The sequence below is a fragment of the Clupea harengus genome, chromosome 25, assembly GCF_900700415.2.
Source record: "Clupea harengus chromosome 25, Ch_v2.0.2, whole genome shotgun sequence".
Taxonomy (NCBI): Eukaryota; Metazoa; Chordata; class Actinopteri; order Clupeiformes; family Clupeidae; genus Clupea; species Clupea harengus.
The window spans coordinates 13,609,509-13,626,378 of NC_045176.1; the positions used below are offsets into that span (position 1 = coordinate 13,609,509).

General features: G+C 41.7%; 1 protein-coding gene across 1 annotated transcript in view; it reads left to right on the top strand.

Moving 5' to 3' along the window:
- Window positions 1-891: 891 nt before the first annotated feature.
- pappa2 (pappalysin 2) overlaps window positions 892-16,870 on the top strand; it is a 44,060-nt gene continuing 28,081 nt past the window's right edge. Inside the window, exons 1-3 of the mRNA XM_042703722.1 lie at window positions 892-3,487; window positions 5,933-6,992; window positions 15,052-15,200. Of these exons, the coding sequence (XP_042559656.1) occupies window positions 2,572-3,487; window positions 5,933-6,992; window positions 15,052-15,200 (2,125 nt within the window). The 5' untranslated portion in view covers window positions 892-2,571. The remainder of the gene's footprint in view (window positions 3,488-5,932; window positions 6,993-15,051; window positions 15,201-16,870) is intronic.

Genomic DNA, 16,870 nt, shown 5'->3' on the forward strand with positions numbered 1-16,870 from the left:
CTGTGTTCAATCACATTATCTTAAAGTTAGTCTTGTAAATGATTTGTTGATTTGATTTGAATCACTTTTAAATCAGCCATTTAATTTGGACAAGTAATGTAGCTACTTTTCAGATTCATCTTATCTCAATATCAAATGACAAAGAAGTCAAAGAACAACAACCTTAAAGGAAAATACACTTTACCATCAATCAAATCAGTCTGTAATAGTGTGTATAAAACAAACATAACAATTCTATACTATTATACACCAAAAACATAATCTATTATTATTATCATTAAAACACACATTATTATCATCATCATCATTAAAACAATAACAATATTTATTATTATACTGCAGTGATTGCCTTACTAACACCAATATGAAATCCTGCACACCATTAAGTTATACTGTACCTTATTATTGTACAGTAATGGATTTCTTCTGAGGGGAAAAAAATATTGCAGACTTACAGCTCATGTGTTTCTCATTATATGCAAAATTCCAATTTAAACTCTTACAACTGTTGAAACAGTGTCATTCAAATATTTCTGTTTTTAATCCTACTAAATGATATGAACAGTAGTTTTATCAATTTATAGTGGTTTATTTAAATTATTAAATGGTTTTGGGTCTCTGGCATAACTTTAGTACACAATATTCTATATCATATCATATATAACAATATGTGTTGCCTACAATAAAATTTACTGATTAATTGTAACTGTACTGATGTAGACTTACTGTACTGATGTAGTTAACGTTAACGCAATACAAATATATATATATTGTCTTTACTGATTTGTGTTTTTGGAATGTCTCATTGTCTGTCACTGAACCTTGGCTCAGTGTTTTAAGTAGGCCATCAAGACGCAAACGATTTTAAAATCGTTTTCTTGGATTAGCCTGGGTGATTTGGGTATTGAAACTGCATCCTCTACCATTTACCTGTTGCTGCTCTTTGCCCATCTAGACCATTTGTAGCGCTCATTCTGAACACAAGTTGTAAAACTGTTCTTTTTTCAGATGCCTTACAGATGTAGCTTCTGGTGTTTCAACATCTTATGGCGTTGTGGTAGGTAGCTGTAGCAGTAGTTGTCAGTGCGATTAGTCTGGGGAAATGGCAATCTTAAAGGTCGCGGATAGGACATTGGCAGTCTACAGGAGGGGAGCAAGGTTTCCTCACAAATGTCTGAGCAGGGGCAGGGTTTGTGATGTCAGTTGAGAGGAAACAGATAAAACGTTTAGCGCGTTAGTTTGATCTTCAAAAAATCTAAAGCGCAGCAGGACTTGCAGCTCAACAGCGTAGCAAAGAATGGGAGTTCAGAGACATGGGCAATCAAGAGGAGTTTACGCACACTTGAAGGTGATTTGAAAAACACTTTCTCATGGAAATAGTTCTTTATTTTGGATGCTACCTGTCTTACGTAGAATTACATTTCGTCTGTCAGTCCTTTTGGGTAGGCTACCTGTAATATTAAGATTAGATTCCTCCTTATTTGTAGTTGTACCAGCAATGCTGTGATATTTGGCAGTAGATACTTGGTGCTGATACAGGACGTCTTCTTTTGACTGATTTTAGGCGAATTACCTACCTGAATCTGTAACCTACTTTGCTTAATAACAATATAATAATATAGCCTAAACATACATGTAGATTGTAGACTTTAATTTCTATAGGTGGCCACATCAGGGTTTCATACTTTTTTGTGGGACAGAGCAAAGTGCGCTCGACTGAAGACTTAAAATACTCTCAGTTGTGAGACACGTTCGGAGTATCATTCCCTCTAACTAATTAATATGTGAAGTAAATCCCTGAATGGGACCTAACAGTAAAATGAATTATGTCTATACATATGTACATTTGTAGGAAATACTTGCGTAATCCTTACCTTGCAGTGAATGAGATAACGTTTCTGGGCTAAATTGAGAAGATTCGCAAAACGCAAGGCGCTTGAGTTCTTTGAACAGCCATGGACTGTTGGTACAGATTGCATTTTGGCTTTGGGGTCTGCCAGGCAGTGTAAAATAATGCAGAAGTGAATACTACAATGATGAGGCGCTAGTTGTGGGGACACATCTTTGCAGACTGTTCTCCCTTCGCTGGGACAAACAAGCGAAAATGCAGTAGCCTGGAGAGTAGGGAACGTCCTGAATGAATACTATACGTCCACAAGGATATTAAGTTGTAGATTGGAAGCGAGACGTAAAGGTGGCTCACTGAGACCTGTTTTTTTCTTTTCTACATTGCACTGACTTTCTAATTTGCCTACAGCGAGATAGGCGCTCAAAGCTGCTTCATTCCCACGTGTCAAAAACAGATTTATGGAACTGAATCTCTCCAAATGTATCACATTGGCATTATCCGTTTAAGTTCTAACTTAGTGTTTTTTTATTAAGATTTTTTTCATTGCATACTTGGAGTTATAATAGGCCAGTATCGACTTAAATAACCTGCACGAGCGTGAGGCATCTACTCAATTAACCCGCGGTGGGCTGCTTAATTCTGCTGCTGTCTTTCTCACATTCCTGAAAACCTGCGCTCATAACTTAATTTGTTATCATATTTAACACTTCATAGCAATTGAAATGATGCTCGTCAGACTACTGGTTATTATTATTGTTGTAGTTCATTCATGGCTGCTAAAATCCACTCAATCAGATCATATTCAAAAGTACAAACAGATTATTGCTCAAAGAGCAGACAGTGAACGAGCTGCTGTTGCAAGTGAACAGTGCGGTTCGGTCAGCCGCAGAAGACTGGCTCGAGCACCGGCCCAATACTACCCCCCAACGGCTTTACCTGTGAGAAGCACGCGACTGAAAGACATATATCATGAGGCAACTCGAACTGGACAGTCCTGCTCAGGTGCTTGCAGTCCCGTTAGTAGCATTAGTGCGGGTGAATTACAAAACGTTTGGGATGCCCGTGGAAGGGGGGTAAAAGAGAATCAAGAGGAATCGTTTCAGAAAGACATATTGGATAAAATCACAGAGACACAGAGAGTTTCAGCCTCCTCTCAGACATCTCACATGAAGAGCCCAATTTCCAGTTCCCACAAGGCACAGTTGTCAAAGCGATACCAGCAGCACTATGCTGAGAAGTCTGTCCTAAGGGGCAGGCAGAGGCATGTGATTGACAGTGTCTCTCCACCACAAAGGCATAAGCGCAGTGCTGTTCGACCATATGTTGGAGACCCGGACATTTTCGACCAAAAGATGGGTTTTGCCCAGGATGTGCACAGTGACCACTCCAGCAATGACTCTAATGAGAGTGAAGACTACTCGGGGGAGCAGGAAGAGCAGCCCAGCCCTGCGAGCGATATGTGGGGCAGGAGTGTCCCGGAGACCCCTCCTAAATGGATGACCGTGCTGTACTTTGGTGGAAGGAAGGAGCAGCTGAGGATCAACCCAGCCGTTGGCATTGAGCTCCCCCGCAAAAAGTTCAGCGTCGAGCTTTGGGTCAAGCCAGAGGGAGGGCAAAATAACCCAGCGGTCATCACAGGTGAGTGTCAATGACTAAGCAAGTTTGGTGTGCTGATGTTTTTGCATGCAGAGGTGGTCTGAGGGATTACCAAAAAAAAAAAACAGATCTATAATGATCTTTCATCTATCATTCATAATTGTACGTTCAGTTAACAGCTTTGTGTTTGAGAACAATAACTGCAGTCAAAACGTCTCAAACTGGCAAACAAGTTGTTTTTATGAAGTATCTGCTATGCATCATTATTCTAAAATGAAAGGCAGTTGTCAGTACACAGTGATTTGGGCATCTCCTGGTTTGTTGGTGATCAGACCAAGGACAGGAAACCGTAATTGCCAGATGAAAGAAGTTTAGAAATCAGAGCCCAAACGAGGTGCAAACAATCAGTGGCCCAAGAAAGGGGAGCGGGGACAGGAACAAGTGGTCACCATCTGGCCAGTGTGTCTGCTGTCTGTGTCCTCCCAACAGTGTTGCTTATTTACCAGGCCTCCTCCTAGGCAACTCGGGCTCTTGATTCATGGGCGTGTGTGATCGTAGCACTGCAGTCATGTTGACATGTAGTTGCTGTAAGTGTCTGGCCCATGCCCTTGATTTATGTTGAACGGGTTTGAATGTGTGTGTGCGCTTGCACGCACGCACGCGCGCGCGTGTGTGTGTGTGTGTGTATGTGTGTGTGTGTGTGTGTTTTTCTTTTCACATGCTGCTGAGTCTTGCCCTCTTTGACAGTAGTCCGTGAGATCAGGCGGAGTGAGGGAACCGGTGTGCTTTGATGTCGTTGGAAAACACATAGGTGAAATTTGCCGGGGTGGAATGAGTGTACACGCAGGCTACAGAGGCAGCATGTGGTGTTGCCCAGAAGGTGCAGGGGTGGTGGAAGGCTGCACACTAAATCAGAGTTTGGATACGTGTGCTGTAGGGCATGTGCATGTGTGTGGATGCTTCGTTATTTTGAGCTCCCCACCAATCATTCTGAGGAACGGTCACTCAAACATCAAATCTATTGGGCGCTCTGTAGATACAGTAGGATATTTGGTGGCAGGTGTGGAGATGTAAGTGTGGAACAGATTAGATCTGGAAGTATCTCCTGGAAACCTATTTCCAGGACAGAGGACAACATGTGGAGTTTCACCATTCTAAAGGGTAGGGAGCATTGTTTCCTTGTGGACGGACGCTCTGAGGTATTACATTTATGGCAACTGGAATAGATTGGGAGAGACCCTCCATACATTTCAGAATGCCGTGTAGTCTTGCACTATTAATGTATTGCAGTTTTCCTGGTCATCCTGGTCAATTGCACAAGAAAAATGTAGTCTTTGGCCTTGGGGTGTGTATTGAACCAGCATTTCCTGTCAGTTAGTATGTTGATGGTGTCCTCATGGATGATTAGAACATGGATGATTAGAACACTTGTGATGCATGTGTTTCATCCTTCAGTATTTTATTTATTTTGTCCAATACTGTTTTGGACTGATTCAGTTCAAATCTGGCTCAAATATCAATAGGCTGCCAGTCTTTAGATAATTTTGATGACTTTTTGCAGATGCAGAAAACTAATGCTTAATTGTTACAGATTCCTAGCCAAGATAAGCAGTTTCTGTAATCAGATCAAAGGGTTTACAATCAAGCAATCAAGCAATCAAGCCAGAAGCATGACATTTCACAGTTTTGAAAAACCTTAATGTTAATGTCAAAAAGTGACATCACACAATTCATAAATATATGCACCTGTAGCACAACCCACCCAAAACAGAAATGCAGCCCATTGTTCTGAAACCACTTCAAAGCATATTTTGAATTTGCTGTTGAACATTCTGATTTAGTTTAAGCTTCTGTCGACTTGTCGTATGACTATGATTATCCTTAATGACTTTCTGTGTTCATGATTCTCTGTGGTCTAAGCTCATCTTGGACATGTTATTATGAGAAGGACTTGGTAATGAGTCCATTACATTTGGTAATGTCCAGTACAAACAGCAACATTTAGAAGCCAAACCAGCAGGATAGTTTATTGAACGGTGCCCACTGCTCTCTCTTCCAGGAGAGATAGAGATGATAGAAGGAAAGCCCATGTGTTGTGTTTGTGTGAATGTGTGTGTGTGTGTGCACATGCATGTGTCTGTTTGTGTGTGTGTGTGTGTGTGTGCGTGCGGGCATCTGTCTGTATGTGTGTGCATGTGTGTGTGTGTGTGTGTGTGTGTGTGTGTGTGTGTGTACATGTTCACGTGGGGAGGGTGAAGGGGTTCCCTGACCTTTCTCTGTCCTGCCTCGGAACATCTGGCGGCCAGATGTGACCACTCTTTTTGAAAAGCAGCTGGGAATATCGGTGGTTTGTTTAATGGGAATAGCTCAAACTCCTAAACTCTTTGGGTAATTGAATTCCAATTACAAAACGTTCGGCGTTCAATGGCTTTCAATTTTGGTGATTTATTTCTTCCTCTTCAGAAAGATGTTTTGCTTCCTTTTTAGGAGTGTTTGACAACTGTTCTCACCCTCTGAGTGAGAAAGGGTGGTCGGTTGGTATTCGGACATCTGAGCCAGGAGGGAGAAAAGATGGCAGGTATTTCTTTACCCTCCGGACAGACCGCAACCCTAGAGCCACCACTGTCACAGGTCATCAGCACTATCGTCCCAACATCTGGACTCATTTGATGGCCACCTACGACGGCAGCAGGATGGTCCTGTACGTGGATGGAGCAAAGGTAGGGGAGAGCAGCCAGCAGACCGGCGCCCTGTACAGCCCCTTCATGAGGACCTGTCGAATGTTTTTCCTGGGTGGGGACCAGACAGACTCCAGGCACAGTTTCAGGGGGCATTTAGGCGGGGTGCGCTTATGGAGTCACCCTCACACTCAGGAGATGCTGCTTAGTGGGTTCGGCCGCAAAGAGAGAGAAAGCCCATTACTTGTAACGTGGGCTGACTTCTCCCGCGCGGAACAGTGGTGGGTGCCCTACAAGGAAAGGCATTACCCGGCTGTGCTGGCCGTTCCCATCCCTGAGCGTGAGCTCGTCTCGCCCTTCCTGCCCCCGCTGTGCGGCCTGACCGTCTGCGACAACAAAGACATTGTCCTGAGCTACGGCGAGCATTGGCAGCTCCGCACGGAAAAGCGCATCCACTACCGCGTTGTCAATGTTGGCAACGACGACGGAGGCTGCCCCACTGTCTCGACCGTCCAGATCCAACGGCAGCACAGAGCCCTGGTGGAGGCCTTCCGCCCGTACAACCTCACCCTGGAGCTCAGCGTGCACACAGTGCACAACTCCACCCTGCGCCAGCGTTTCATCCTGGGAAACTGCCTGATTGCCAAGATCGGGAACAAGCACTGTGATCCCGAGTGCGACCACCCGCTGACTGGCCATGACGGGGGGGACTGCTTGCGAAAGGGGCCCTGCTACCCCTGGAGGAGACGGGATGGAGAATGTAATCCAGAGTGCAACACCGTAGACAATGAGTATGATGACGGAGACTGCTGTGACCCAGATATTACTGATGTTGCCAAGACCTGCTTTGACCCTGAGTCTCCATACAGGTGAGGATTGTTTTGCTACCCCGGATGATATTGGTCAAGATATCATAAATACCCATTCCAGATGCCCCCCCCCCCATCACTCCCATCATGTGACACAAACACATACTCAACAGTAATCATATTGCCCCCATGCCTAGACTGATTAAGTTTTAGCGTACTGTTAAAATATGTATTATTATTATTATTATTATTTACGTAATTTACTCACAACCTAATGGAAGAACAATACCCATATTTACTGAACTGCTTCACCAGCGATTGCTAGACTAGGTGAACCTAGCTAATGATTAAGGCTGCTGTTGACAAATGATGCATGAGTTTTAAATTGATGTTCAATAACAGAATGATTTTCCTATTTCCTTCAAATTGCCTGCGAAAGACATAGAGTACTGTGGTAGACTCTGGTTAAAAGTTACAGGATGGATGAATTTAGGGAAATACCTTTTTAGATCAAATACTATATTTTCAAAGACAGAATTTCTTGTGATTGGTTTAAAATGCTCAAATTTGCAGTCATTCTTTGGGTAAGCACACACAGCAGAGAGACTCATTTTTTAATGTATGCAGTTTTCATACATGTATTCATGATGAAAGTTATAATTCATAGTAGTTTGTTATATGTGTATAGTTTTCTTCAACTTCTGAGTTCATTGATACCCATTATTTGATTGTGCGCTATGTCGTTTTTGACAAATGGTTGTTTTCTTATCATACTATATTTTGTACTTTAAAACTAAACAGATTTTTAAAGAAATGGGTCAAAACTAGTAGTAAGCTTGAGGATATATTTATTTGATCAAATTAGGTAAATGCATTTACAGTGCTCATGTCTACATAGTGCATACCAACATTAGTTGTTATTAGCTAATGCTAGCTGTAAAATAAAAGATTAATTCAATTCAATTCAGTGTTCCAATTCATGTTCAAAGGAGGACGTTGGTTAACCTTTATTAAACTTCAAATTACGCACACACATACACACACCACCAGAACACCACATCACATCACACACACACACACACACACACACACACACACACACACACACACACACACACACACACACACACACACACACACACAGACACACACACACACACACACAAACATATGTTGTACTAATTTGCCTGTATAAGAGTGTTCTCTTTCTCTTCCTCCCCCTGATCTCTTTCTCGCATACGCATACACACACGTACATACACACACACAAACACACAGATCCATGCACGCACACACACATGAAATACTATCTGTAGATATAGTAAGCACATCTTTTACATTCACTCATCATAGTTGCTAAAAGCTAAAAGGCCTTTGATTCATTGAGCCATATTGCCAACTGGAACACTTCTATATTGATTTATAGTAAAACACAAATGTAAGTGTAGTGAAGGACGAGAGTTTTTTACCCCACCCATCCTCAAACCTGGTTCAATGGGGGTAATAATACTGCAACTTGACCGCAACGCCAAAGAGCCAGGCTTGTTGCTATGGCAGTGGGATTGCATATTCAACAGTAGTGATGGCACTTCATCACACTGCCCTCCCCTTCAGAGCGCACACATCTCCCCCCGCCTTAAGTCTCCCATCCCAGGGTGCCCCACACGCTTCACTCATCTCTGAGGTCTTTCACACAGGGGTCAATGGATCTATATAGACTAACACACCCACTGGACATGCTTCCAATGGCTGCAGGCATGCTATCCCACTTCTGACACCATTTGTAGTGAAGGGTGTGTGTGCATGTGTGTGTGGTTGTGCACAATCTGAAGTTTAATAAAGGTTAACCAACATCATCCTTGAAAATGCATGGAATTGAATGTGGACTAAGCTCTCGTTGGAAACAATGGAAAAGTCTCAATGAACAAATGTAAATCTTTTATTTTATGCCAAATAACAACTAATGTTGGTATGCGCTATGTAGGTATGAGCACCGCAAATGTGTGTACCTAATTTTTTACAAAAATATCTGCAAGCTAACTACTGGCTTTAAGCCAAAAACAGTAGTCCCATGTGACCAAAGATAAGAAAAAAAATCTGTTTTTAGTGGAACCATTTGATCGATTTTAACATTTTCTTCACATTTCTACTCAGGCAAAGTCAGAGAACACATAGACGAAAGGAAATGATAAATTTCAGATATGGACTTCAAATCCCTCCTCAAATAAATTATCACACTTACCGGTAGTTACTCCCGCTGTTCAAAATCTTCATGAAGCCACATTTTTTCACATTTCACTCTATATCCTCTCTAACTGTTTCCAGTTTTATTTCCACATTAATAAATGTTTAAATCTGGCTATCAAACACATTAAAACCACAAGCCACAGGGAATAAACCCCACGAGCAACCCTGCTCTGCTCCCTGCCAGAGTTGACTTGTAAATGTTTTAAGCCATGATAGGAAACAAAGTGCAGACTGATTGAAAGCGTTCTAATACTCCTAATCTAGAGCTTCATGACACACTGACTAAGAAAAAACAATGCACGTTATTTGAAGTTTGTTAGAACACTATGCATCATGCAACATGCAAAGCATATGAAACTCTGAAACAGTTTTTTTTTCAAAGCACGCAAAGCTGGGATGGAGAGTGCGGCCAAAGTATACACTTTAAGTGGCTAAACAACAAAACCAGAAGGCTCAGCTTTATTCATTGTGACAGGCAGACTGATTTGGTTTTTGAATTGACTGTATGATGTCGTGCCAGGATGTCTTTCTTTCTCAGCCGTGCATATGTAGGCAGAAATGCATAAGTTGTTGTCTGTGGAAAAAGCTTGAATGCTCTTCAATGTATTTATTTGCGCTTAAATGTTTCTAAGACCTCCTCCAAGTTTTTAAACCGGTCTGTCTTGAAAAGTACTCTTAATGTTGCAATATTTGTGAGAGATTAGTATCCAACTGCTCAATGATTCAAAATGATACCTGCTGCAAGAACCCACTTTATCTTATTTAATTTTTCTGTCATCAGTTTGCTGTAACAGACATCTGAAAAGGGCAGCTTTTGTATCTAAAAGGCCTCACAGTGTGTCGGCTTTATAGTCTACCCACTTTTGCAGTCACCTCTGCCATAGGTACTCAATTCACGACATGAAACCATCTCCCTCATAGCTGACTTCACAGCGGCACCATAAATCACAATGGTCGGGCTCTCTGCACGTAGACCGCAAGGTTACAGTGCCAGCTCCCCTCTGCCACTGTGGCTTTCCCCTCGACCAGGTGTATGGGTTTTACGGCCAGGCGAGGACTTCGGGAGAGGAGTACTACCTTTGAAGTCCTCTATCTGTTCCTGAGGAATTCCCATGGAGACTAATGGGGCCCCGATGATATATTTGGATGGCTATCTGAAAAACATTCGAGAGTTGCTTTTGGTTGTTTTTCACTGTGAGGTCTTTAAAGAGGACAACAGAAGACCCGTGGCCAAACCTCAAGTTCGCACTCATGTGTCTGCAGGTGTAACTGCATGTGCATGTGTGTTCATGTGCTTGCACATGACTTAAAGCCTGATTGTGTGTGTCCAGTGTCTGTGTCTTAATGCGTTCATATTTTTGTGTGTTTATGTGTGTGTATGCGTGTGTGTGCCTCTGTGTGAGTGTGTTTAAGTCTGTGTAAGCATGTCGTCCATCAAAGTATACAGTGGAGACTACAGTGTTGGGGGTCCAAAGCACTGAAATGCTGGAGGCTAAACATAACCAAGCTCAGCAACAGCAACCCGGCCCAGCAGTTCATACACCCGCAACGCTGCCCATGGTTTTGGGGTATTTACTAACAAGAAAACAGCAGGTCTATGCCAGACCTGGGCCCTATCCGTTCTGGCATTAGCTGACATTGCCACTTAGGTAACAAACAGAGACCCCGCCTGTTAATGGGACTCTGGGAAGACTCACGGAAGTCCCCAGAGTACGCTGCTTTAAAGAGGTCTTTCCTGTGAAGCCTGGATGGGTGAAGAGCTGTCCAGCAGTTGAAGAGAATTAATGCAGGGATGACATTTTGATGGCAATTGTATTGCGCGCTTTTTATGTTGAGGTCTGGGATTTTAGTATTTTTTGGTGTGAGTTATAGTCCAGGTATGTTCTGCCGGCCAGTGCAACACAGTCTCTTGCCAGTGGCTGTCTGTCACTACAAAAATGTGTAGCTCAAGCAAGGAGAAATGGTGCACAGGGAATCACCAGGTACATGGAGAGTTTTGGCCATGAAAAAAAAAACATGGAACAAGGAGAAAGACTAAACCAAAGTGAAAGTGGCAGACAGTGCTTTCGATTAGAGTGTAGCGTGACTCACAGAGAATGGCATGTTCTGTATGATGTTAGCGTAATGGGATGATACTGAGCAATAAGAAAGTGTCTTTGAGTGGAACCCATCAGGCCCAGAACTGATCCAGGGTCAGCTGTTTGTCTCAGTACTGATGGATTCCTTTGTTGAGAAATCTGCTGTGCACTATTCATGAATTGGTTTTATGGCAAGAAATGTAACCATAATTACATGTTAGTGATAAATTACAATCTCCATGGCCATGGAAAAGGGTTTCAGTGTCTCGTTATTTAGGTGTTTTCAGACAGAATGTTGGGATGTTCTCTAGGCTTCTTAAGCAAATTGCCAACAAATGAGTGGCCATACAATAATTTCCAGTCCATCTCATTGAGTTTTCTGGGACCCTAGTCTTTTGATCCATTCATATTCTCTTTAAGGGCTTAGAATCAGGTGTTCCTTATTTTGAGACATTATTGAATATGACAACCAGGTGGTTTTCCATCTGAAGTAGAGGCTAATCTTAATTTTTGTGTTGGTAGGTTATGTTATTTTTTCATTCTCAATTGACCATTTGAACCACGGCGTACAGAAACAGATTGGCAAAACATTCTTCCTTAAGATGCTCCAGTGCAGAAAAAAAGCTGCATGTGATTTTTATTCATGATGTAATTCATCTGTTTGTCCTGAAATTTGTTCTGGTTGAACTGAATTGGAAACATGTTTGAAGGGGTCTGTCAGCCTTGACAAACAGTTCTCAGTTATTAGTTAACCACTAATGTTCCTGCAAGGCAGGGACATTTGTTTATGTAAGACTTCAGGTTAAACATTATTTCTTTTAAGCCAGTGGAAATTTTATTTATGTTGGCATCTTGACCCTCATTTGAAACTTCAAGCCAAAAAGAAAAACACAGTTACATGTAAGGTCTAAAATGTGTTGGTTTTTAGCTCAGAAATGAAAACTATTTTGCAAAGTTTCCTAACTACTGTATTTGGATTTCCTTGGTGAAACATGGAAGAAATTGTATAAGGCTGGGTTTCCCGATATTGGTGTCTCTTAGCGTTTTACGAAGACTTTAAAGGTATTTTAAGGTCTTGCTAAATTTTTCAATGAATGTTTCCAAACCATCACTTAAGAGCTCCTAAGAGAAGCCCTCCTACATATACCTTAAGAGGCTGAATCCATGTTTGTGCCATCGATTATTGTCATTTACATGCTTGAGATGAGTATGATGGGCACGACTTAGATTGGAACGCAGGTGATCGTTATGAGAAAGAACATGAACAAGAAATGTTATGCTTGTCTAAATAAAAAAGTCCCCAAATAAGGATGACTGTAGGCTAGATGTTACTCATATATTTATATTTGCAAGGGACTAAAAATGTACAGATAATTAATTTATTCCAATGTTTTTATTTTTTATTGAATGAAGCACAAAATGTAAAGCAGCATATATGTTGGTCTTACATTGCAGTCAATATGTACGTTCAGACACTAACACAACATTGTCAGACTCTAAAATGTTTGTTTTATCTTTAAACTGAGTGGCTAAAGGTGGTCCAGACCAACCTTACAAACGTATCTCTTACAGAAGGTTTACTTAGCTAAACGTTAAGGTAAAATATAACTTACGAATTACGTAGTGTTAAGAAGGCTTTGGGATCTTTAGAATATGTTTTAGGCAGGGTTTGTAAATATGTTTCGAATTATAGTTAGTCAAGCGCTTCTTGTAGACTGCATAGTTGAGAGTATATAGATTAAACAAGTTTAATAGTAATGTGAAGCACACATACACTCAAGAGATTTGAGGAATTGGAACAAGAATTGGTTTGCAATGGCAATCCACTTTTTCATGTTCTTTGAACAAACAACATTTAACCAGTTTGCTGTGTAATGACATTCTATGCACGTCATAGCCATAAAATATCACCTTAGCCATAAATGTATGAACACCTGAACACTGCCCATTGATGAAGAGAAATTGAAAGACAAATTGCGTTGAATTGTGCCTCAAAATGTTTTGCCATATTTGGTACATGTTTTTGCCTCCCTAAAAATTTTAACCCCTGGTCTAAAATCAGAGGAACTGGAATGTGTGAGCAAATTGGCTCAGCTTTCCCCTTATTGCATAAATAACAGAATGAAGAAAGACTACACTTTGGTCAAGGCTTAATGGCATTCATCCAAGAAACAGTAGGTGGTTCTGCTAATGGGCTAGACCCTTTGGCGTGCTTCAAAACAGGGGGCATTAAGATCCAGACCTCTCCAAACGAACAGGGCAGTGATAGGTGGTGCAAAGGCTTTCCAGTGTGGAAGCAAGAGAGAAAAATGGCTTCTGACATGTCCCAGTAAGAAAACAAGTTAACTTCACACATCAAAGCTTCTCTATGGCAGTTTATCACAGCAGGGCACTGGGGGGGCGGGGGCTGTGGTTACATGTACCACCACCAATTCAAACAATTATGCACCGTAAGAATTATGTAAGTCAGAGTTGCAGAGTAAATAACTCAAAGTGAAGTTTTCTTTGGTGTTGCTTCCTCCCTGCGTATATATTTCTTTTACTTTTTTTTTTTTTTTTACTCTTTCACAAGGATATCATCATGTCGATCTCACCAGTAAATCGACTGCTTGTGATGCTATTGGGAAATGCATTTGTTTGTATCCACCGCAGTGAAGCTGTGAAGGTGCTGGAAACAGTTACAATCCTGCTAAACCCATTGCCTCAGTGTGGTTTCTGATGCCTTCATTTACAGTAATGGCTTTTAAAAAGCTTCTTCAACATGTTTGTGCAGGCAAACCTTTCTTAGTACCAATTTACAATTAGTCTTTAATGGTTTTTGCTCAGGCTACCGCACAGTTTGTTCTGAGCAAATGGTTGTAGTTCAGGGTAGAGTTGCAGTAGTTGCTCTTGGTTCTGGGTAGTCCATTTTTTATGCAAAGTCTTGTTCACAGTCTTGTTCACAGTTATTTGCCAGAAGAGTGACCTTTGGCATCAAACACTCCCATCCAGAGCAACTGTATAACAATACATTCTCTGTGATAAATGGTTGTATTCGATCAGTTGTGACTTCTTCCCATGGCTAGCACAGTCATTGTCGTGGGCTGAGTTTCCTGGAAAATGCATCAAACCAAATGACAATCTGGTAAATCTTTTCTCTTTTCTCCTAGGAAAAATGTCAGAAACAAACTTGCTGTTACCGATAATTGCCGAAAAGGAAATAAAAGAAGAAGTCTTAAATATATTCACTCTTAAAATACTACATCGCTGCCTTGGTAGTTGTTAAATCTGAACTACTTAAATCAGTGAAGTAACTAAGCAGACCATCCTCCTGCAACTTTTGACGGATACCATAAGAGCATTAAAGATGTAGTTGTGTAATGCATGTCCAAAACATGCGCAGCAGCTGGAGAGAAAATATATAGAGATGTTTTAATGTGCAGAATGAACTCCTGTACATATAACGTTGCCTTTTCAATTATACCTACACAGGCTTGACAGGAGAATGACACAACATAAATTTAGATTTAAAGACTATTGCGCTATTTTACATGTTAGCATTCATGCATGTATATACAGCAATTTAAATCTATGGGGGGATGGTTTTGAGCTGTTGACAGTTGTAAGTGGCATCTGAAAACATATCCCAGATAGGCGCCAACAGAATAGACACGCCGAGCAAAAACACCTCGGCATAGAGGCATTGGTTGTGCCCCTGCAAACAGCCCTCTAACCCTCCCACCCCAAAAAAAGCTCAGCCCCCGGTCTTTCCATGGCAGGTTGTTTGTGTTGAACTAAATCTCTTTCCACTGCAGGACTTACCTGAGTGTCAGGGAGCTGAGAGACCTGCTTCATCTGAACAGCTCCAACACACTCAACGTCTTCTTTGCCAACAACTCGGCCCGTGAGGAGCTGGCTGGGGCGGCCACCTGGCCCTGGGCGAAGGAGGCCCTCTCTCATCAGGGTGAGATGCTGTACCTCCACTGGCCTCTGGTTTGGGGTGACGGTATTTGACAAACTGGATCTGTAAATAGCTATGCAAAAACAATCTCAGAGGATAGAAACATGCTGAGAGAGGTGTAATGTGAAGTAGCTACTGAGTAGTCTACTGAGGAAGCAACATGGTTAGGATGATATTTTCTACAAGGTTCTTGGAATGGACAACCTGCAGAGCCTTGAAACATTCAGTATAGTACATTTCAAAACTCTGCTGCTAGACTTTTAACAAAAACAAGGAAGAGCGGGCATATCACTCCTGTTCTAGCTACACTACACTGGTTCCCTCTATCTTTTAGAATTAATCTTAAAGTCCTTCTACTTATATACAAAGCTCTTAATGGTTTAGCACCCTCTTACATCACTGAGTCCCTGTTGTTTTATGTCCCTTTACGAGCCCTTAGGTCCTCTAGAGTCTGTTAAACATTCCAAAAGTCCCCCAAAATAAAATTGCATTCCTTGTATGAAAAGTGCTATACAAATAAAGTGTATTATTATTATCATTATTTTATATTATTATTTAAACTGCTCTCCTCTGTATGAACGGAGGATATGGCAGCCCTTTTCTAAAAGACACAGGAAAAAATATGTAGTTTGGGAGATGTTGAAGAATTTGCTTTTTGATGCATACATTTCGGAGCGATTATTGAGGGAGAGATAGTGTACATGGTGAAGCAAGGGCTCCCCCAAAACCAAGCATCTACAACGCGAGTCATAAATAGGCACCAAAATAACGTTCTGTTGGCCTCCCATGACCCCCCTGTTTTCTCGCGCTCCCCTTATTCTCCTCGATTTTCATCAGTGTTTTCCGTTATGGGATTAATGAGCTGTAATCTTGGATAAAAACGTAAACACTTGCGGCACGCATAGGTTTTCTCCGTAGCTTACCTCCTGATCATTAAGGCTTTCCACTGTAAAAGAATGGGTGAAAGACTGAAAGAAACCCCACAACAACCAAACAAAAACAATGGAGGGTAAGGCCCTGTTGCCATCTACACTCACCTGCCAGCTGATTTTATTGTCTTCATTATTGCTGTGTTTTAGAGCTCATTAAAACATAATAGTCTTGCACAGGCCAATCTCCTTTTAAAACAGGGATTTGTTTCCTGTGCAAAACTTTTACTGATTCAGCAAGTTGTTCATTGGTTAAGCCGACCTAACAAGGACTGGCTTTCAATAATGACTCTGAAATATGAGAGACTACTGATTGGAGCATGGGCAATTTGCAATTTGTGACAGTTATAGAGAGAGAGAGAGAGAGAGAGAGAGAGAGAGAGAGAGTGAGAGAGAGAATGTCTGCATTTTGCAGACAGAGAGATATCTGGTGCTGCCTCTGGAGCTTGTGTGTACCTCCCGGCACATTCATTCAGAGCCCTGGGGACTGCCTGCATTCCTGCACAGATGGCCATGTCTTCTTCCACGGAGCAGGACTACATCAACACACTGATCCTTAAGGCTGGGTGCAGACTTCCACAGTGCTGTCCTTTCCAGCTCATCAATAATGTGGAACAGGGAGAAATTGCAAGACATCTGCACAGGGATGAGAGACAGAGACATGTCTTGTTAATGCGAGAATAAACCAAATGAATAGATATTGTTGTGTTTTTTCCCATGCTACTTTGGCCTGTGGTTGGTTTT